This window comes from Hemicordylus capensis, chromosome 5 (assembly GCF_027244095.1).
Source record: "Hemicordylus capensis ecotype Gifberg chromosome 5, rHemCap1.1.pri, whole genome shotgun sequence".
Lineage (NCBI taxonomy): Eukaryota > Metazoa > Chordata > Lepidosauria > Squamata > Cordylidae > Hemicordylus > Hemicordylus capensis.
Genome location: NC_069661.1, coordinates 154,726,541 through 154,750,190, shown reverse-complemented (window position 1 = coordinate 154,750,190; position 23,650 = coordinate 154,726,541). Strand labels below are relative to the sequence as shown.

At 42.2% G+C, this 23,650-nt stretch overlaps 1 protein-coding gene across 1 annotated transcript in view; it reads right to left on the bottom strand.

Moving 5' to 3' along the window:
• Positions 1 to 2,689: 2,689 nt before the first annotated feature.
• LOC128327414 (maltase-glucoamylase-like) overlaps positions 2,690 to 23,650 on the bottom strand; it is a 107,842-nt gene continuing 86,881 nt past the window's right edge. Inside the window, exons 16-22 of the mRNA XM_053256215.1 lie at positions 20,975 to 21,063; positions 17,777 to 17,829; positions 14,656 to 14,786; positions 13,539 to 13,627; positions 13,070 to 13,119; positions 10,413 to 10,571; positions 2,690 to 2,848 (exon numbers count right to left, since the gene is read on the bottom strand). Of these exons, the coding sequence (XP_053112190.1) occupies positions 2,789 to 2,848; positions 10,413 to 10,571; positions 13,070 to 13,119; positions 13,539 to 13,627; positions 14,656 to 14,786; positions 17,777 to 17,829; positions 20,975 to 21,063 (631 nt within the window). The 3' untranslated portion in view covers positions 2,690 to 2,788. The remainder of the gene's footprint in view (positions 2,849 to 10,412; positions 10,572 to 13,069; positions 13,120 to 13,538; positions 13,628 to 14,655; positions 14,787 to 17,776; positions 17,830 to 20,974; positions 21,064 to 23,650) is intronic.

Here is a 23,650-nt window from a genome sequence, read left to right as displayed (position 1 = left end):
TGGTGGGTCGGTGTTGCACCAGCCTGGTCTCCTCGTCCGTTTCCCGCATTTGTTTCGCCCGGATGGGGTGCATCTTTCGGAGGAAGGGTGTGATATCTATATCCGTAACCTCAGGAATAGGCTTGCTGAACTTTTGGAATTAGGTGGGGCAGGGAGGTCAAGCTAGGCTAACCTCCCTGTGTGGCAGGTACAGTGCGGGTACAGGGGTAATTTCAGGTATTAATTTGGTGAGCACCTTTGAATAACTAACTGGTAGATTGGTCAGTCGCTCCCTTGTGGTTTGTGCGGCCCAGGGAGATTGATTGTCATGAAACCAGCTTCGGGAATTCACCTGCCCTTGGGCTGCGCGGTCTGGGACGGGTGAAGACCTAGAAGTATTCAGGCCCCCTCAGGCGAGGGGGTTGGCTTTGAAGGCAGGAGATAGGTTGTACCTGCTTCCTGCCTGAGCCAAGGTGTGTCGCCCTTAAAGGTTTGGGGAAGGATGAGGTAATCTTAACCCAACCTTAGTTTACCCGCACTGTTATGGTAAGGTGTTTAATCACCGTTTTGGTTGTCAGTCCACTACGCTTGTTAAATAAAGTCGTGGCCCTTTATCCCAAATAGAATATGTATCCGTGTCTTTTTTGGGCTGGGGTCTGGGCACAAAGAGCAGTTTCTTTCTTCTGTATGAGACAGACACAGACTGAGTGTTGGACACTCGGGAATGAAGAGGCTGGATGGAGAAGCTGGACAGAGAGCTGCAGTCTCCTGGGTTCAGGGCTACCCTCTGAAAACTAACATAGCCTATTACTGACTTGTAGGAGTTCTCTACTATTTCAACTCCATCTAATGCTTAACTTGTATATTTTTAAATAAAGCAAATATTACAAAAACATATGCCCCCAGTTATCCGACTTCCAGAGAAAGACAGGAGCCGAGAAGCACTGCACCCCGGTGGTTCTTGCCTCTGAGAAAGTGGGGAAGAGGCGCATAACAGGCTCCCTGTTGAAATAAGAGCTTCTCTGCTTGCTTTTTAGGAAAACCCTCAAGACGCACCTGTTTTCTCAGGCTTTTAACTGAAAGTAATTTTAAACTATTTAATCTGTTTTTATCTTGTGAGACTGTTTTTATTTGTCTTTTGAATATTAACTGTTTTTATTCTGTTTTACTTTATTGTAGTTTAACTCGGTTCACTACCCAGAGATGTACATATCAGGCAGTATAAAAATGATTTAATAAATAAATAAATAAATAAATACTAGCTGCCTTGGGTGCAGAGCATCTGCTCCTCTAGTTCTCCCCCGTCCTTCCCCCCTCCCTCTCGGCTCTCCCCCGATTCTCAGCCGTCCCTGACCACTACCACTGTTTTCTCCACCCCCCCAGCCACCTTCTAACCCCGTCCTCTGCCACCATTTTCTTTCCCACGCCGCTGCCACTTTCCTCTGCCCCTCCCGACAGCTTGGTCACGAACTCTTGTGAAAGCTGCCACACATGGCATTAGCAATGGGTACATCTTATTTATTATTTATTTCTTACATTTTATATCCCACTCTTTCTCCAAAGAGCCCAGAGTAGTGTACTACATACTTAGGTTTTTCCTCACAACAACCCTGTGAAGTAGGTTAGGCTTAGAGAGAAGTGAATGGCCCAGAGTCACCCAGCTAGTATCATGGCTGAATGGAGATTCAGCTATGGGGATATATAATTCTTAGAGAATTATATATAGAGATATTGCACGTGTGTTTGCAAATGCTGAACATATCTCTTCCTCTAACATTTTTATAGGCAGGTAGGCACAGATGAAAGTAGCTTTTTAAAGCATACTGGCCCACAGGTGCTGCTGGCTGCCAAGCACTGGTGTGAATGATGGAGGTTTTGATCAAGACCAGTAAACACCTTTATAGATTGGAGAAAAGCATGGTCTGGTGATTGCCCCCCACTTCTTTTAAAATTATATTGAGAGGTTGATTGGACCTGCCTACTGTTAGCTCCACCTGCCATTAGCTCCAACTATTGTTACTCCTGTTACCTGCTGTCCAGAAATAACTCTGAGAGCTGCGTAACCCTCAGGGACATATTTCTGTATGGCAAAGGAGCACTATCAGAGGCAGGGGAAATAATTCTGCCCTCACACCATACACACTCTGCTGCTCAATAAGATGTCGGCTTTGTTCAGAGAAGCCTCACTGCACAAGGATGCAGCTTCTTTATACCAGCAGAGGGCTGTACATCATGTGGACCACTGACCAGGTCTGTGAAATATTATTTTTGTTCTCACCTCAAAAAGAGGACTAGTTCCATATTACTTTAACACAGTTTAGATCTAGTTAACATATGCATGTTCATTATTTGACCACTGCAACGTTTAATGACTTGCATGCGTGAATGAGCCATCACAGATCTAATCTTGGCCAGTATGGATATTTTCTAATAGTCTCCTGATCGTCCTGTTTTCTAGTGGCCTCCTGATCGTCCTTGGGTTATGGAAAATCAGCCTATGATATTGCATGAAATTAGATGTTTTTTTTTACAACCTTTCCCTCGGCGTCCCTAAGCAGAAGGGCATACATGTGGCATAGTTAAATGACTGTTCATCTATTTAGCTTTCTTTGAATTCATTCATGTATTCAAGTTAAAAATGATCTGTTGATTTATGCTTCTCAGTACATCCAATAATATAATTCTACATAAAGAAGTACACTTACAACACTTGCAAGAAACTGATTTATTAAAATTAAACTAAAGCACAATAAATGCATACAAATTACTGGTGTGATTATGTAAACAATTATTAGATTCCTTCAGTATTCTATTGAAGTATTATGTCCAACTCTTCACCAAGTGGTGCAAAAAAGTGTATGGTAAGTTTCTGTTGAGAGAGAGAGAGGGAGAGAGAGAGAGAGAGAATGAATGTTATAGAGATTCCTTAAAAAACCAACCATCTTCAAGTTAATTGAATTCCGTGAAAGTTTGGGAACAATCCATTCAAACTTAACACTTTAAAGATTTTTTTATTTCAATTGAGAAGATTTTAGGATGTCCTTAGCTCATCTATGAAACGTAGAAGTGCTTAATTTTGAGAGGATCATGCCCATTATTTTTATTATTAGTCATTATTATTATTTATTTGCTCGATTTCTAGACCGCCCCTACAGAACAGCTCAGGGTGGTTCACAAATATCACAAAACAGTTAAATAATTTTAAAATACAATAAAGCAGCTTTTAAAAAAAAACCAATTCAAAACCTTATAATAACACGATACATTAAAACCCCTTTAAAACAATTAAAAAACCCTGGAAGGCCAGGCCGAACACATAGGTCTTTAGGGCTCTCCTAAATGCCAATAAAGAATTCAAATTACAGATTTCTGCAGGGAGCGCATTCCACAATCTAGAAGTGGCTACAGAGAAGGCCTGCCTCTGAGTCGCCACCAGACGAGCCGGTGGCAACTGAAGCCAGACCTCCTCAGTTGATCTTAGAGTGCAGTGGGGATCAGACCGAAGAAGGCTCTCTCTAAGGTAACCTGGACCTAAGCCATTCAGAGCTTTAAAGGCAATAACCAGCACTTTGTATTTTGCCCGGAAACATATTGGCAGCCAGTGCAGCTGTTTCAAAACAGGCATAATATTGTCTCTCCAAATTCCCCGGAGACCAGCCTTGCTGCCGCATTTTGAACTAAATGAAGTTTCCAAACTATGTACAAAGGCAGCCCCCCGTAGAGCTCATTACAGTAGTCAAGCCTGGAGGTTACCAGCTGGTGCACTACTGTTCTGAGGCCATCCTCCTCAAGGAATGGACGCAGCTGTCAAATCACTCCTGGCCACAGCCTCCACCTAAGATACCAGGGTGAGGTCTGGATCCAGGAGTACCCCCAAGCTGCGTACCTGCTCCTTCCAGGGGAGTGTAACCCCATCCAGCACAGTGTTGGGGACACCCTGACCCCAACATTAAACCCAGAGGTACCAACCCAGAATTATACGGAATTCAGGCATGTGTCTGATTCCATTTTATTAAGGAATCAATTAATGCTTGAATGCAAGGTGAGCTGACACCCAGGTCTCATGAGTGCCTTTGCTAACTGCTCTGTGAAGGAAGAGGCAATCCAGCATTGTATTCTCAGTGTTTGTGAAATGGGTACTAAAAAGAAACACAAAGGCTGGGCCTGGTCTATCTAAATGCTAAAATTTAACTTACTATCAGATAATGTCTGTGGTGAGAAGCTGAGCTCACATTTCCTCCTGCAAGAAGTCCATGTTAATCCTTGTCAATGATTGCTCTGCTCTGCCCAAAGGGGATACCCAATTGCTGTCTATAGAAATTCCCCTCTAGGTAGATGCACACAAAGAAAACATCTCTAGATTTAATTCTTATTTTATTAACACCTTTTAACACCTTCTGGGACCAGGCACAAGAAAACATGCCCATTTGCTGCTCAGAGATGCAGATTTGCTTTGGGCAAAATAGAACAGTTTCCTCCCCAAAATAGCAGCTAACAGAAGATGGGATTGAGATCTCCCTGGACTGAGCTAATATCCTGAACTTAAAAGATAATATCCAGAAGGTAACAGCAAATTGTCACCTTTTTGGGATCCAGGAAGGATGAGGATATTTTGAAAATAGACTCTATGGAGATCAAAGGAAGGAACAACTATAAAGAAGGAGGCTTACTGAACAGAGAGCTAGCAATCTTTGTCTAACAAGCAATACTTGCTCAAGAGCCATCCCAGAGTTTGCTGCTAAAGCTGCGGGGCTAAAAGCAGGAGCCCTTTCCATGGACAGGAATTGTCTTGACTTCCACTGCACAGTAAACAGTCAAGACTACCCAGCCATGGTGCTTTCTCTCTCCTCTTTGCTCTGAGCAGCTGCCCCCAGCCTGCTTGAAGCTTACACTCCAGGCTCCTGTTCTCCAGCACCCACGTTTCTCCTCCATCTGAAGTCTGCATCGCTCCAACTCCTGCTCTCCAGCTCCAGAGCCTCTTCTTCATCTGAAGCCTAGCCACTCTCAAGCCTCTGACCCTGGTAATAAACTGCTTCCACAAGCCTTGGATCCCTCTTCCCTCCTCCCTACTAATCACTGCCTTCCCTCTCCTAAGCCCTCCCTTCTTCCTTCTTTGTCTGCTTTTCTCTAAATGTTTTACTAGGATTTGTTAAATAGCTGTGATTACTGAGTGCACGCACATATGTTAGTTAGGCACATTACACTACACCTTGAATCGGAAACATGTTTTTAATTTGGATGACTTGTTTGAGTTTTATCCTGATGAGCAACTTTCGACAATAAAGCCCATTGAACTTTCTGAGTGTGTCTCCCTCTATTTCAGTTTGTGCACCCAGCTGCTACATGGTCACCATCTCCAAGAACCAATTTGGTTTGTGTATGATGTGACTTTGCCTCTTTCCCTCTGAGCATATACAGAGCGTGAAAACATGTGTAGTTCACAACAACAGGGAGATCTAACTCATCCCTCAGATTCTGAGCCCCTGCAATGAGCACCTCCGTCTTACTTGGATTCAGCTTCAATTTGTTATCCCACATCTAGCCCATTACTGCCTGTAGGCAGGCTTTTAGGGAATGAATGCCATTTCCTGATGAAGTAGATGAAAGAGAGAAGTAGATTTGGGTGTCATCAGTATACTGATAACACCCAGCACCAAATTTCAAACACCTCACCCAGCTGTTTCATGTAGATATTGAAAAGCATTGGTGACAGAATGGAACCTTGACAGGGGCGTAAGTTTCATTGGGCAAGGGGAGACAAATGTCTCTAGGCCCAAAGGGCCTGAGGGCCCCCCAAGGCCCCTTAGTCAGTTCCCCTTGCCTTGCCTGCTGGCCCCCTCTCCTGCTAGTCCTGCTAGTCCTCTTGCTCTAGCCAGTGGGGTGAAGCAGCCTTCAAGCTGCTGTAGCCACTTCAGTCTCTGCCTCTCAGCTGGTCAGTGGGTGGGCGGGGCTTCCAGAGAGGCCTCCGTGCAGGCCTTTCTGAAGCCTGAACCTGAGTGCCGGCCAGCAGGCAAGCAGCAAGGAAGGAAGGAGGGAGGGTGGCGAGCGCTGGCTGCTCTTGCCCACTACAGTTCTGCCCAGCTTTTGACTCCTCAGGCTTAGTAATGGAGGTAGGATGTGATTTCTTTTTTGTGGTTATCCCCCCCCACCCGGATATTTAGGGATTGCTTGCCATAGAGCTTTAATATAAGGTAGGGGGATGTAGGGGGGATGTAGGGCAGATTGAAAGGACTCTGAATATTTAATTCAGAGATTGAGGAATTTGCTGGTTTAAAATATTTTTTGAATTTAAAAAAACCTATTTGTAAAAAAGTAGTTCCACCCCGATATGGAAGAATCTGCCCTTTGCCTTCATAAAAAAAACCACCCCATTTCAGCCCCAGCCTTTAGATCACCTAGAGTGACGGGGCATAGGGCTTTGGTTTTGAGCAGAGAGATGTGGGAGGAATATGCATATTTAAATTGAAGTGGATTGGACAAATTGTTGGTTTTTAATATTTTTTAAATTAAAAAACCATCAAAAAAGTCCTATAAGTGGCTTGTTTCATGACAAAAAAATTACAAAGTCCTTTAGGTTTCAGTGAAATGTACTTCCTGCTAAATGTGGTTAGATTTGTTGCCTAAGGCTGCAATTCTCTACACACTTACCTGGAAGCAAACTGTATTGAATTTGTTAGGATTTATGAGAAAACATACATAGGATTGCATTGCCTGGTTGAAAGTCTCCTTTGTTAATCAACAGTGAGGGGCCCATTTCCTTGTTGCGCTGGTCATAGACTGTAATAAACCTTCAACTGAACTGAAAATCTCATCTCAAGGCTCACACCAACCTTGCTACGACCCTGAGCCCTGAGGGACTCCATATAAAAGCACTCATTTAGAAGAGCAACTGTCATCAAGCTCCACCATCTGGGATCTGCCCGAGAGATAGGAGCGGAACCACTGCAAAGCAGTGCCTCCTATCCCCAACTCCTCAGGCGACCCAGAAGGATACCATGGTCGATGGTATCGAACGCCACCAAGAGATCCAAGAGATCTAATCTGTGATTTGATTAATGAAGAGATGGTCTTTATACATGAGATCCACAAGAAGTTGAAATAAAATACCTAAACACATTTTCTGTAGAACTTTAAGGACAGTTCTGAGAATTCTGCAGCATTTGCAATTTAATAACTAAAATACTAGTCTACTGAATTCAGTATGAACAAATAATAGTATTTATTTTATTGTGATTAAGTAGGCTTTAATGTAGGCTTTATGTACTATACATTTACAATTTGTAATATTGGCCAGATACACATGTAACACTAAATCATGGTTTAGAGGGGGAAACTCTTCATATGCTCAGTCTGTTCTTTGATATCACTTTACTTGTTTTCAGCCTGAGCAACAGGTGAAAACATATATGGAACTTTGGTCATTCCAAGTAAGCCTTGAGAGCTCCTGGATAGAATAAAAAGCTAGGCCTTATACTACTGCAGGCATCAGTGCTATGACCTGTAACACTAGTACTGTTGTGAGCAGCTGCATGTAAAACCAAGAAAACCCCAACTGATGACACTTTATCCACCCCTGCATTCCCACATTGGGAAAAGCTACACCTTTTCACTTCTGTCTATTGTGCAAAAGATGGCACACCTATGCCCACAAAAGATGATTACTGTATTGGTAATGCTTATTTTCCATAGGAACATTCCCGCTCCTGCCACCGCTTGAAGCCTCATTATAGATCACCTTAGAAACACAATTCAAGCCAAGAAGGCATTGCACCTCCCAAACCCATAACTATAACCCCCAAACTATTAACTATTGTTATTTGAGATGAAAATGAGTCACCATAAAAAATTGCTTTAAATATTTACAAACTTGAATATGACTGTTAAGTGACAGGCACCTCCAAACATTCAAATGGTATCCACTTTTGTTTTACATTTTTGTTTTACATTGTTTAACCGACCTGCTTCCTCCCTCCCCCATTCATAAAATAGCAGCAACACATACTTTAATACCATTGATTCTTTTTAATAGTTGCTAAAGGATATTCTGGCAGCATTTGTATGAAAATTCTATTGAAACATCCCAGCCACGCAGCTCATGCTTCTCCTTAGACCTAACTACGCTGCTGTGACACAATACCCTTCTGATTTGTTGAGAGTTGCCATTTTATAACCACTTGGGAAACATACAATTGTGAGTTTAAATAAGTGGCAATCACAAAACAAGACAGGCTGCCTTCCCACATACAAACACAAAAAAGTCTTCAATTCCTACTGTTGTGGCTGTTTTTGAACATTAACTGCACATTCTTCCAAAGGGAACAAAAGAGCTTGTTCACATGCAAAGGGTAGATAAATATTAACACTATGAAGGACAGCTGAGCAATTAAGTTTAACTAATATAATATAACAATGTATCAGCCCCAGCTCTAGATTCCAAAGGATCCTGGGCAACTGGGCCTTTAAGTAGTAGATCCTGTGTAGCATATTACCAAGCATTTGTCTCAGAGCAAGCCCATGTGAGGGGAAGAAAAATGCTGAATCACCCCCTCCCTGCTTTCCGAACAAAGGCTTCTCCCAAAACTTTCATTTCCAGTAGTTCAAGACTGCCACCACTAAACAACTATCAACAGTTTGACCCCCCACCCCACCCCACCCCGGGCTTGGGTGGAATTCCCAGGGAAACTCTCTCCTCTGCTATTGGAAAAGTACAAAAACCTTCCACATGCAAGCTTACATGTGGTGAGAAAACTGGTAGAATTGCTGAATGTAATACAGTGTATTGCACCAGAGAAAACCCTTTCCAGCCCCACTTTCCTAAGTTAAAAATCCACTCAAAGAGCCTTGTTAAAATTGCAGAGGGGCGGGGGGGACTTCATTCAGAATACTACAGACAGCTTCCGTCTAAGGCTCTCTCAGCTTTTAGTTACCGGTAAAAGAAATACTCAGTGGTTACAAGGATACTTCAAAAAGAACCCCAGTTGCAAGGAACAGGAATGTAGGAAAATATAAAAGCACCTTTAAAAACTTGCAGAGTCTTTTGCAATGCTCTGGATTGATGGCCCTAGGCTGAATCCCCTTTTCCTTGAAAACCCACCCACCATCTGATAAGAATCCAGCCTCCTGCACTCCTGTCTCTCAAGGATCTGATGTTCCTTCTGCAGCCATCCTCCATGGCATACGTCCTGCTCTCACCCCCAGCCTGCTTCCCAATAACAAAGAGACCTTCTCTTCCTCCGCATGGCTCTCTAGGTCCCACCCATCTGGTGTGCTGGTTGGCTGATCCCTGGCGTTCACCAGCCTGTCAGAGGACAGGGTTCACTTCCGGTTCACTCTTTAGGGGAGAGGAGGGCCTGGTCAGTGGCTGATCGTTACAGCCTGTTCTCCTGAACCTTGTCCCCACAAACATCCCCTACAAATACTCACTTTCTATCCTATCCCTCACACTTATCTATGCTTTTCTCTAGGACATAAGTTCAAGTTCATGGTGCCTACTTTTTAAATGTCATGATGTTTGTCATCCTTGCATTAAACCAATAGTATAAATAAAGCCTTCACCACAATGAACTTGTTTTGAACATCACTATAAGCCATCTGCTAGTAGTAATACCACATGGCTGGCTTTTCATGAGGAGCGAGCAGGTGTGGAACCATCACATGCTGAAACAAAAACAGCTGCTACACTTTCCCTGCAGTTGTGTGAATCAACTGAAATGGAACACTCTCCTATAGTTTGAAAATGTTTTTCTCTTTCTGTTTGAATCCATTTGAAAATGTATATTTCAGAAGTATACACAAATCCACATTCCTCTGTTATGCTTCCCCCGTCCCTCACCTCCACAACATTGAGGCAACAGGTCTAAGTGGAAGGATAAGGAGCCTAACCATGATGATTGTCCTAGCAGGACCAGGAGATCAATGAAGTATTTTGGAGAAGAAAAGCAACCAGTTCCAGCCCAGTTTTTCCATTGCATAAAGAGAATTAAAATTTGCATAGTAGACAGCAAAGCCACCACATGCCCTCAGAGGGCTGCTTGTACCACCTCTACAGACTGCATTTTCAACCAGCAGGAGTTCTCCTCCTGCCAAGAAGCCAGAATGCATAATTTTTCAACTGGTTGCTGCTAGAGCCTGGTGTCAAAGTAGCTGCTGGCAATGAAGGATCAGAAAAAGTGGACTCTCTCTGCATATGATATTAAAGCCATGAGTGAATTCTTGGTTTTTGGTATCACTGCTGGATTTGAAAAGGTGCGGTGAGTAGAATGTTGCTTGATAAAAGGTTATGTGACAATACCACACTGCAAAACAAAATTTGGCTACTGAAAGATAAAGGTTTTAGATTCCTAATAAAAATCCATGTAATCTTTCCCACTTTGAATGCATACCATATCAGTTATACAAACATTAATTTATTAATCCACAAGCACAACACCTACCCCATTTTCTTGGTAATGTATGTCGTTGCTCCGGATATTTTTTCCATTCAAAAGAACAGTATTAGGTCTTGAAGTAACACCAAGGATCTGGAGTGTGTCATATGTCAGAGAATCAACTCCCTGGTAGCTGTTGTGAACAATACGTGTCCTCAAGTGAGCCTAAAATAATTGAGAAGAAAGAATTTAAAGAGTATTTTAATTATACAGAAGGATGCAATGTAGGAGAAAATGGCATTGTAATCGAACTATTACAGTGCATTTTTACTATTATTACTAATTTTTATTACTAAAAAAATTACTATTACTATTTTTATTACTATTACTATTTTTTTTCAAAATTACACAGAAGCCTCCTGTACAGTTCCTTGCATTTCCATCAAAATAAAACATTTGCTGTGAGAACGCGTTTGGTGACATAGCACAAAAATATAGAGGAAGAAATGCATTAAGTTAAATTGGAGCAAAACAGAGCAGCTGGTACATACATCATAGTGTGTTTGAACAAGAGAAACTTTTTCCATCACAAACACTAGCTAGCACAGCTGTATTTGATGGTTAAATCATCCATATCACCCCAGGTTCTACAAGATGTTGTTAGGCCATATTTTTAAAGATACTAAGGAAGCAGAGGAAATCTCTTTTGAGGAAGCAATGGAGTTGGAGATGGTGAACAGGAGAAAAAAGAAGTGTGGGGGGAAATAGCAATTAAAAGGCAATACGGTCATCTCTGGACAACCATTTTGGAGGACTTGGATACTTCTGTACTGCAATTCACATGCATATTGCCCATTATGCACTTGATCCCTGCTCCTAACTTATCTGCATTGCAAACTGGGTGATAGCCACAAAGAGAGAAAGATAGCCAGTGGCCTTTGGCTGGGGATTATGGGAGTTGAAGTCCAAGAACATCTGGGGGCCCAACGTTGAGGATCCCTGGCCTAAACACAATCCACCCATGCTTGATTATTCCTGTTCCTAGAAAGATAACCTCTAATACTAGATGTTGAAGAATGAATAAAAATGAACCCTGAGGAACAACTGCCAGTGGCTGAGTAACTTTCAAGTGTAGCTCACCAATGGAGGGTCCGCAAAGAAGCCAGCTTTTCAGAACATGTAAATTGCCTTGCTGGATCAGGTCAAAGTCCCTGTCTCACCCCCCACCCCTGCCCCCAATATTAGAGTTGAACAAAACAGTCAATAAGAAGCTTCCAATCAACCAAGAAGAACTGAATCATCATCATCATCACCACCACCACCACCAAACAAAACATATTGGTGTGATTTAATAATTTTCAAGTAATTAAAAAAAGGCTTCTTATATATTTCTGAATTGCACAGCTCTTCTGTATTAGAATGCAGTTTTAACAGCATTGTTGCAATTGTTGCAAGAAGTAAGGTTGGCTTAATGCAGGTCAGAATTTTAAACAAGACTTTACAGAAAGAAATCTAATTTTAGCAATGAGAAATGCAAGTGAAGCAGCAATCAAATGCAAATTGATATCCAGTTGAATATAAAAGTAGTTCCTGTTCTTCTGTCATCTCCCTTCAGCAATTTGTTATATACCATATACAGAAACCTAGTGTAATCTTTTTCCTACTTTTCTGTTCAGACTGAAACATTTTTCTCTAAGACAACAAGATAAAAGCAGTGCACTCTGAAGAAAGAAGAAGAGCTTTAAAGACCAGAAAGCATTTGCTATATTACAACCAATATCTGACACTAGTCTGTGGAGATAATCACACACACAAAAAGTCATCTGTCTTATCCAATTCACTGTCAGTGCTGGAAGCAGCCGGTCTGGGAACAGCACCACAGGAATATTAATGTCAATTTGTTCTTCTAATTGGCTCCTATTAATTGCATACTTTGGGTACTGAATACCATGAGAACCATAGTAATATCATCACTAGGGGGAACTGAGGTGGATGAATGGAAAGAGGGATCTGATGAGATCCTCCTCTTTTTTATCAAATACTTCTGTCACCTCTGCTTAATGTTCTGAATTTTATCACTAGAGAAAAATACAAGAATTATATACCATAGATGTTGACATTTATCAGTACTATGGTATGTTTACCACTAGTATCAATAGCACAAAGCAGATTAGGAAAGAATATTACAGGAGGAATATGCTTACAGCTTTCAAATATTCACAAGGATATCAGAAAGAAGAAGGGCAACAGTTTTCAAAAGCCATGATTCTGAGGAGGAGCAGATTTCTCAGCTGGCACTTCCCAACAACAAGAACAATTCAGCAATGGAATTATATTGCTGGGAAGAGGCTGTGCATTTTCATCCTTGAAGATTTTCAAATGCAGGTTGGAAAGGCATCTGCCAGAGATGTGCCAGCGATAGGGATCATGAGATAGGAAGTTGGTCTAAAGGAAGATGACTTGGCTGGGGTCCTTCCAAATATGTGACCCCCAGGTTTTTGTATCATCTTTAAAAATAATATTTACATTTACATATTTCCTAAATAGATAGATTGATGCCCATCTGTTCCTCCCTCACTCCTTTCTTCACTTAACAGCTGATGGCACTTGCCCTGCCAGTTTTCACTCATTGCTTGCTTGTCCTCATCTACTCACAGCTGTTACCTACATCCCTTATTTGCTCAGTTTTGCACCCTTTTGCCCACGTAATTGTTTCTACTTACTTCACTGTATGTATATTTGGCGAGGAAATAGTTTCCATTCTCGATTGTGTCTGCCAAAACACAAGTCACAAGACTGGTGTTAGTATTCCATGCAACAAGTAATAGGAATTGTTTCATTTTAGATCAATACACAACAAAGAACACAATAAGTCACTGGGCCCATTCAAGAATGGCCAGTTCAAGAATTGGCTATAAATCCTTTTTTTCTTGCATACATTACATTTAAGCGGACTCTATTGGCATCACGCTTTAACTTAATGTGTTTATTTTGTATAAAGTGTAACTATTTTGCATTCAGAGTTTATGCTAGCATCAAGCTGATGTTGTCAAAGGAGTCATTTCTGATTTATATCAGCAACAGTTCAGAAAAAGGCTGAGTTCTGCCACAGTCAACAAATAGAAAAACATAAATGTCTCCCATAAGCAGAACTGCTGGCACTGACTACATTACAAGAGTATGAACACTCACCAATGGATTCACCATCATCCCAGAAGAGAGAACCAGAGGCTTCACCTTGTTCATCCAGAGCAATAATGAGTTCAAATGGATTCAGGCGGCTATTGCAGAAATAAATTATTGACGTAAAATCAGTTATGAAGCTTACAAGAGATTAGTTATTATAATTAAAAAAGAAGGACCAGGATCTAGCAAGTGGGAGCTATCCAAATGCCAGCAATTGAGAGCAAAGTATACATGGACTTGCAGGTTTCAATCTGCCATGGGCAGCAATGGATGACCTTTGTGTATGCAAGACACTAGATCAAACTGAAATATAAACTCACAAATGATATATGGTGAAATGTATAAACATTTACTTTTACAAAGTTATAAACTTGTAATTATATACAGTAAAATGTGACACGTGTACGCCCACCCTAGTCACCACAGCAAAAGTATGACCTGAGAGCACACTGAATAACTGAGGAGATGTCCTTTTTCAAACCATAAAGGAAACTTGCCCTTACAACTATTTACCTATATACTAAAAGCAAACTTGCCAAGTTAGTTGTTGTGCAAAGTTAGTACACTTATAGGAATCATGCAAACTTGGTACAGGACTCAGATGAAATTGTGCAATCTATGTGCAAAAAAGTCTTTCATGCACTTAACATGAAAAGTTTTACATGTTAAGGTAAAACCTACCACCACAATCCACAAAAAGGGCAAAAATACCGCAGCACTAAATTCACTTTCTTGAACCAGATGTGTAAGAAAGAGCATGTCAGATGAAGAATAGTTGGTTTCAGAGTGAGAAGAAAAATCTGAGAAGAGCCCCAGGCATAAAGGGAGATAAGAAAGGGAAAGAAAAGTGGGGGGGACACCCTTCCAGCAACCATCAAGGAGGAATTGGAAAGCAATCAATCCAGTTAATTTCAAGGCATACAAGGCTTGCAGCTCAGGTGAGTGGAAAAAGCAGGAAGATTTCAAATGTGCAAAGGTGGCCTGACTCTCATCATCACATTAACACCACAGTAACTTCTTACTAATTGAAGCTGTATGCACTACACAGTCAAATTTCAGTATAGTAACCATTTCAGCCCAACCTTGAACTGGATTGTATTTTGGAAGTAAATGTATCAGTTACCTCCTAGCAGTTCGTGTGGCTGGTGTCTGTGTGGGCAAAATGTAGCCTCCTCGGATAAACAGTGGGATCTTTTCCAGTGGGGCAGGAATGCTGACATACTTCTTGTATGAAGAGGCTGGTATTTTATCACCCTATCAAAAAAATGGATAAAATTGAAGAATGATTTTGAAAGCAATCAGGATTTATATAGTTCCCCCCCCCACCTCTCCAGTTCCTGCATTTATAATTCAAATTAAATCCTTCATTGGTTATAGCAGTTGTTTTTCCAACTGTGCTCCAGAAAAGCCTGTGGTTCCCTCAGAAGCTTATTAGGGGTTCCTCAAAGAGATGATTGGTGATGGTAGACACTTTCCCCTGAAAGACAACTTCACCACACAGGAATATTTCCCTACAATGTGCAGCTTTAGGGGAATATTGACACACAATAAGCAATAGCAAGTATCAGCCCTCAGGGACATATTTCTGAAGGCAAGGAGCACTAACGGAAGCATGGGGGTCAGCAAAAATGGCTCCTCCGCCCTCACTTCACATCCAGCTCTGCTGCTCAACAAGCTGTTGGCTGAGCTCAGAGCAGCCTCGCTCTGAGGCTCCTCTCTTACAGCATCCAATGACTGCAATACGTGGGCTATGTTTTTTAAAAGGGCCACTACTACTACAGCCACCATTTTGTGCTAAGAGATATTGGGGACATCCACATGACCTACCAGGCGGGCAGGAAGAGGGAAGGCTTCACAAACCTTGCCTTCCCCCCAGACGATCATGCTGTGCTTGGTGGGAGAGCGGAGCGCACTCCCACATGATCAGCGCGGCTCTGTGCAGTGTGCAGCAGAGTAGGGATGTGCATGGAACTAGTTCAGTGCTCCCTTCCTGGAGTGTCAAACTGGTTTGGTCCACCACTGTTCAAGCCAATTTGAAGGGCGGGGATTGCTTTAAGGGACAGGTAAGGCGATGTCTACCTGTCAGCACCCGCCCTGCCGCTTTCCCCCTGTCGGAGCTCTCCAAAAAAGTGGGCGTGCTGGGCTGCAGCATTCCTGCTTGTAGACCCCAATCAGCATCACCATGCTTATGGCCAATGTGCAGGCGTGCCATGCACGTGCACGTCAGCCATGAGCGTGGCGATGCTGATCAGGGCTGCAAGCAGGAAAGCTACAGCCCAGCATGCCTACTTTTTTGGAGAGTGCTAGTGGGGGGAAAGCTGCAGGGTGGGGGCTGACAGGTAGGCAGCGCCTTCTCTGTCCCTTAAAGCAAACCCCCCACCCTCCTGGGAGTGCACAAACTAGTACGTGCACATCCCTAGAGCAGAGTGAATTGCTCTGAGGCTGGAACTTGTTGTCCTGGCCTTTGGGTATTCCACAGTGCACTGTGTGCCAAGCGCGGTGCACTGGGGGATTCCCCCAGGGGACAGGTGCTCTAGGCCCCCCATCTCTGTGTCAGCATGAGCTACAAGCAGCCTGTGCTGACACATGATCCTGGCAGCCGGGTTGAGGGCACAATTGCACCCTTAACCTGGACTGCGTTTGGTGTTGCGGCACTGCCAGGATCTGCGTGGATCCTGCTTTTCAAGCTGCTTGTGAGAACTGAGATTGTTGTTAATAATCTCACTGTGAGATTAAAAAAACTCCTTACAAAGACTGCCAGAAGGAAATCTAGGCCAAGGAATTCCTTCCATTAAGTACTTCATATAAGCTATTATTATTATATATTACATGAAGATATAACATGTATGTACTGAATGTATATAATTTTACATATATAAACACATATTAGCACATGAAAACTGTAATATTATGTACACTCACTTAAAAAACTTTCTAACTAGTATGGAATGTAAGAACTGCTTATGCTAAAACAGATTGCTGGTCCATCTAGTCCAGGAATGATGGGAGTTGTAGTCCAACAACAGCTAGAGGGCAAAAGTTGTGCAGCCCTGCTGTGGTCCATTTTCTGACATCCAGACTAACATTGCTCCCGTGCTAGAGTGAGTGAGTGAGTGAGTGAGTGAGTGAGTGAGTATTTCAATGATATCCCTTTCCCACGGAAGCACTCAGTGCCACCTCTGCATCCTTGAGAGCTGTGCGACCCTCAAGGTAAATATATGTGGGTGGTTCAGAGGGCTTCCTGGAGAAAGGGACGCCACTAAAATGTGTCCCTACCATTGAGCCAACAGTGGAGCTGAGTTGGTTGAACTTTTCAGAATCACCAGTGTTTATTCCATTGCACGGATACTTCATTAGTCATGATGTCACTGTCTGCAACTGTGGCCAGCCTTGAGAACTCATAAATCCAGCAAGGTGGAGATCACCCCCTGATCAAAGGCACAGGGAAGTTGTATTTTAGCTGCCATGGTTAATAGCTTTTGGTAGATCTATCTTCCATTAATTTGTCTAATGCTCTGTAAACATCACTGACATTTTGACGAATGAAGCACTTGTGGAATGCTTTCATAGTAGTGCACTGGCTTATTGTGCTAAGTCTGGCATTCCAAGCTAGTGTTGCAATACCAGTTGCACAACTGTGGCACGTCTCAATTACTTTGAAGGCAAACTCTGTACAATTGCACAAATCTCTGTTTTTAGCACAACTACTGTATGCGATCTTCTTTTCTTACCCCAGCTTTGGTTCTTACAAAAGTGCTTCATTAGTCAGGATATCAGCCACTATCTATCTAGAGGTCATCACCCCTATTGTGGCAATGAATTCCACATATTACAAATGCGTTGTGAAATGTATGTATTTTCCGTCAGACTTGAAACACCTGTCACATAAATACACACATAAATAGTTATGGCTATTTACAGGTGTATTACAACAAGAATACCGATCTTTTTATATCAAATGAAATGGGAGAAATGAATATACCCAGCAAAAAGAAACACTGTACAACTGAGTCAAAATTTCATAGACTTCTTGAAATTGCAATCCTTTAGGTTTTAGTTCAGCACAAAATTAAGATGGATTCTATAATGATTATGAAAACTGAGCAGTTAATGAGGGTTTTTTTGGAAGACTGCTTATCAGTTCTCTTATAAACAAAGAAACTGTTGGTTTAATTGAGATCAATGAGATTTTACTCAAAACACTGGATAATATATAAAATAAAATAATGTTTACAAATACATACCGTATAGTAATCAAACCAAGGTGCTTCTGGGAAATATACATCCACTGATCTTGCTCCCTGTAATGATCATGGAACTAGTTTATACATTTCTGATGTATTAACTCTATATTGCTATTTTTGTTTAGATAGCTGCTCTGTACCACTAGCAGTGAATTACAGTGTGACCCTGCCAAAGTTCAACATTCTACATACAACTGATTTCAGTGGGACAATTCAATTTTTGCTTTAATTGATCCCATGAAATCAATCAGACTTAAAAGTGATTCTTTTGAGGTGGCTCATGTCTTAGATTTTAAATCAGAATTCAGAATGAATTGTTTCTCCAAAATGCTATAAGGGGTACATTTTTTTAAAAAATGGCAACAAACTAAGGTCACAACTCAGTTGCAGGTTGTTTTTTTTAAATGGTTTGACACTTGTGTACTAAACCTGATGGGAAGAAGTCAAATGAGCAGGTAGACTTGAAATGTAGGCCCTTTTTATACTATCACACCAACTTTTACCATGTAGATGGTAGATCCTGCACTCATCCTCTGCTCCTTCGGTGGTGTGGACAGACATGGAAATGCAAGGAGGAGGGAATCAGCATCAGATGGAGTCACTTGAGCACCTGGCTCCATGGAAGTATGTTCATATCCATCCCATTTCAAAATCACATGTGGACTTTCAGGGGTATAGCTAGGAGAGAGGGGCCCCCAGGTTCTTTGAACCCATTCACTCAATTATAGCTATACCCCTGTGGACATTATCTTAATTCATCCCACTTACACAGACACAACTTCATTGAATTGAATGCAATATTATTATTTTGCAGCAAGTGGTTTGATGAACATGATCTTTGGAGCCTAAGGTTTATTCTTTGAACTTATCTATGATCACACAGTTAGTTTGAGTTAATCAGTGTATTAGAGACTCTGGCAGTGAGACTCAACCCCCACTATCACTACATTACTTGGCTAGCTTAGTAATTAGCTAACACCCCTGCTAACCATTAGATACCCTTAGTTCCCCTGCTACTGAGCAAAGAGACACCTTTTAGCAGGGGGAGAACAACTGGCCCTATCCAACCCCAGCACAGCATTCCTCCAGTGGGTGCTGCTGGCATCTGTTATATGTTTCTTTTCAGATTCTGAGCCTTTTGGGGACAGGGACCATTTTATTTATGTATTATTTATTTTTCTGTAAACCACTTTGAGAACTTTGGTTGAAGAACGGTATATAAATATTTGTCATCGTCTTAGTTTTAGTTGTAGTAGCAGCTTGCTAGAGAAGGAAGGAGCTCACCTATTCACTCCTGTGCTTCAGTGCCACCAGCACAAATAGCCAGGAGGTAGTACAGTACTGCAGTTAGCAAGGCCAGGGGACACTAGATGGCAATGGATTTTCATCTAGGGCTATAAAGCTGCTGATTCTGGCCTGGCTGCTCAGTGCAAAACTACACATTATGTTTACAATGTTTTTAGCTCTAAGGGGCTTAGTTTTTATTTAGTCAACAGCAGCTAGATGAGGGCCCCCACAGATTGGGATGATGGAGGAAAGGGGCCTTAAGTCCCTCCATCCTACCCCACCACAATCTCAGTCTACAAGGAGCCTGGTCTGGTTGCCATTAACTAAAGAAAAGCTAAGTTGGCCAGGGCTAATAACACTTTAAATCTCATGTAGAGTTTTCTTTTTATTCTGAGCCACTCATTCAGAACAGACTGAGCTCTTAGACTGTCCATTCCTGCCTTTTGGCTTGCCTCCAGATCACCAGCCCTGCCAATTAGGCATTTCACTTTAAGTGAGGCAGATTTATGACCCAATCTTTGGACTGTTATACAAGGGAAATGTAAGTGCAAGGCCCATTACACCAGTACAATGAGTTCATTACTGTGAGCTGTACATACTGTGGTACTCTAAAAGTAATAGATGTATATACAAAGAATAATTTATGCATGAACCAGTAATCATTGTGGTTCAAATCTTTTCTCAGTGCCTGGTAGTATGTTAAGAGAGATTTTATAATGCTGAAAGATTTCAATTTGCTTTGCCATTCTATGTCTGTTTTTCAATTTCTTTACTCTTCATACTAAATCCTAGCAATCTGATTACTATGAACATAAACACATCTTCAAAGGGTGGGGAAAGTGATATGAGAATGTTCAAGCAGCTCGATCTGAGTTAAATATTCACTGTTTTACTCTTACATGGAGTCAATCTCTTTTATAATTGACTAGGATCAGTTTATAATTGACTAGCTCTAGAGTCAATCTCTTTTTATAATTGACTGTGATCATGCACTGGCATTGTTCGGATGGATGTAGAAATTCATCCTACATCTAGCTGAAAGCCATGAATGATGTGCCAGTCTTCACTTCCAAAATGGCTCAGGAACCGCCCTGAGCCATTATGGAAGGGTGGTATACAATTCAAATTAATAATAATAATAATAATAATAATAATAGAGAAAGAACAGGCACTAAGAACAAATGCAATAAGAGCAAAAGTTGAAAAGTCAACAACAAACAGCAAGTGCCGCCTTTGTAAAGAAGCAGATGAAACAGTGGACCACCTAATCAGCTGTTGTCAAAAGATCGCACAGACTGACTACAAACAAAGGCATGACAAGGTAGCAGGGTTGATACACTGGAACATCTGCAAAAAATACAAGCTACCTGTAGCCAAAAATTGGTGGGACCATCAAATTGAACAAGTGGTAGAAAATGAAGATGTAAAAATATTATGGGACTTCCTACTACAAACAGACAAACATCTGCCACACAATACACCAGATATCACTGTAGTCGAGAAGAAAGAAAAACAAGTGAAAATAATCAACATAGCAATACTAGGGGATAGCAGAATAGAAGAAAAAGAAATCGAAAAAATCACCAAATACAAAGATCTCCAAATTGAAATTGAAAGGCTGTGGCAGAAAAAGACCAAAATAATCCCAGTGGTAATTGGCGCCCTGGGTGCAGTTCCAAAAGACCTTGAAGAGCACCTCAACACCATAGGGGCCACAGAAGTCACCATCAGCCAATTACAAAAAGCAGCTTTACTGGGAACAGCCTATATTCTGCGATGATATCTATAACAACTGACAATAAAATTCAGCCATCCCAGGTCCTTGGGAAGGACTCGATGTCTGGATAAAACAAACCAGTCAATAACACCTGTCCGACTGTGTAAACAAGCAATAATAGAGTAGCCCAATACTTGCCTCTTGAAGAACTGGAGTGATCATGAGTGCAGGTCCCCACAGAAAAGCTGTGTCTATTCCATGAGTCTCAGGGTCAGCTGTAAACCTAGGTTAAACAAGTAAGCAAAGATTGCTTAAGGCAGATTGTATTCTTTCTGAGGACTAGTGAACATCTAGGTTCCACTATACGACTCATTGCAAGTACAGCCTGTTAGAACTGCAGGCAGATACAGGGAGTGCTAACTTTTTCAAGGGTACAGACTTCCCACCTAGGGTTGAAGTTCCAACATGCAGAAACAAAGAGCCTAGAAGAATAGATGCATAATCCAGAAGGACTATCATGCTCAGGAAAAGCTTATAGAGACATAAGTGGGGGACCTGTGAGGAATCATGAGCGGTGGAGAAAATTTCCTTACACTCAGGAGGAACTGAGGGTTGCAAATCATAGTGACAGACTGAGAGGAGGTTATATCTTTTTGCAAAAAATTATCCTGTGTTAAAGGCAGACCACCTGAAACTCTCATTTCTCTCATTCCAAGACCTCCATTGTGCCCATAATTCGGCTCCAAAGCATAGATACGCTATCAGTTGCATTGGTTTGAGTCTTCTTGGTGCCCCAGAGTGAAAGCAAGCCTAACATCACACCAGCCTAAAGACAATAACAGGCTGACAGCAGCCCGAACACATAATAATAAAAAATAATAACAACAGTAACAACAATTACCACTACTACTACACTGCATTTCATCTGAAGACCCTAGAGCAGATAAAAACAAGATTAAAACAGTAAGAAAACGTCAATAAAAACTGCTAAAAGAAAAACACAGTGATGTTAAAAAGAGAGCCGGAGGTCACTCATTGGCCCAAATGGCCTGCTTAAAAATGGCAATCTTCAGGTTCAATATGGCTAAGTTGAATTACAAAGCTTAAGAGCCACCCTGGTTAACAAGGGTCTTGGCATTAAATCAGCACCTCTGATTTAGGGAGTACCTGAATCTGGCACAATGAGAGGCATGGAGGGCACTCAAGGTTATTCAAAACCCTCCTTTTTCACAGAAGCTAAAACAAAACCTTAAGTAATTGCTTGAGAACTGCTGACTATTAACCACAAAGGAAAGCAAGAAGAATTGCCAGCCTATTGTTTGTGTGGAGCACCTGAATAGGAGCAAAAAGCACTGCCAAGTTTAACCTAATCAAACCTTTGCTTTCACCCATTAGAGAGCCATTTCAGGCAGAAAGTCTCTATAAGAGATGCCCCAATCCCCCTCAATATGTGAAGTGTGAATCCTGCATGTGCCAACCTATGCAAGTGCTTTTCCCTCTTCTTTTGGACACTCTCACATGCCCTAAGTCCAGCCCAAGATTGGACATACTGTTGGGGGACTGGTGGTCCCAAGGCTGCCTTTCTGAGCTACTCAAGACCTTCAATCACTTCCATTAACTCCAGGTAATGTCAATCAGCCTCCATTCACCCCACAGGAGGATGACCAAAATACCAGAGGTGTAACTATAGGGGGGGCAGGGGAAGCACGTGCCCTGGGCGCCATCTTTTCTGGTCACGTGGGGGGCGCCACCATGACAAAAATAATTTTTTAAAAATTTTTTTGAATTTTTTTTGTTAATACAAATGTTTCCTGCTCAGTGCAGCAGCGCTGCAGCAGTCAAGGGAGCGCGTCGGCGCCCCCTCCCCCACGAGCGGTCCCTTCAGCGCAGCCTGTGCCCCCCCCCATTGCTTTGCTGGCGCCTGGTGGCCAGTCAGTGGCCTGGCTTGGCGGCGGTGGCGGGCGATTGTGAGGAAAAACCGAAGTATAATGTAGTATGTTGGGAGGGCGTGGGGGGGCGCCATTTCAGTGCTTGCCCTGGGTGCCGTTTTCCCTAGTTACGCCTCTGCAAAATACCCTTTGAAATTGGCGTGCTTCAGCTACACAGAACTTTAAAAAGGTTTATATGCAAGTGGTTCCTAAGCTGGGGGCCTCCAGATGTTGCTGATCAACAACTCCCATCAGCCCCAGCTGCAATTTGTTGTCGCTGGGGCTGATGGGAGTTGTCATTCAGCAACATCTGGAGGCCCCCAGGTTGAGAACCACTGATACAGGCTGTAACTATCTTCCTTTTCTTTCTCTGTAGCTACTGCTACTGCTATTACAACAATGAAGAATATTTATATACTGCTTTTTAACAAAGTTCTCAAAGTGGTATACACAGAACAATAAATAAAAAAACAATTCCCTGTCCCAAAATGTCTCACAGTCTAAAAAGGAAATACAAAAGTTCCCAAAGACACCACAACAACTACTGGAAGGATGATGTGCTGGGGCTGGATAGGGTTGCCAACTGTTCCACACTGTACAGGATGTCCCGCGTTCCTGGGGAGGAATTCTCATCCCGTTCGGGACTCAATTTCTCCCGCTTTTTAACTATCTATCTATCTATCTAAGTCGCCACTGAGCAGCAGCAGAGCAGGACAGTGGCAAGAGCTCTCCTGCCTCCCTACCGATGTAAAATGAATGGCTGCTGTTGCTGAGCTGCTCTGGCTGGGGCAGGGGCAGGCTTGCTGGGAAGGATGGGTGCGCCGAAGCTGAAGAAGACTGAAAGCCAAGCACTCACCTCACCAGTGACTGACTGACCGAGGGAGGGGTCGAGGGAGTTGGAGAGAAGGCAGTGAAGGACTACCTTTCTTGGGCCCACCTTCC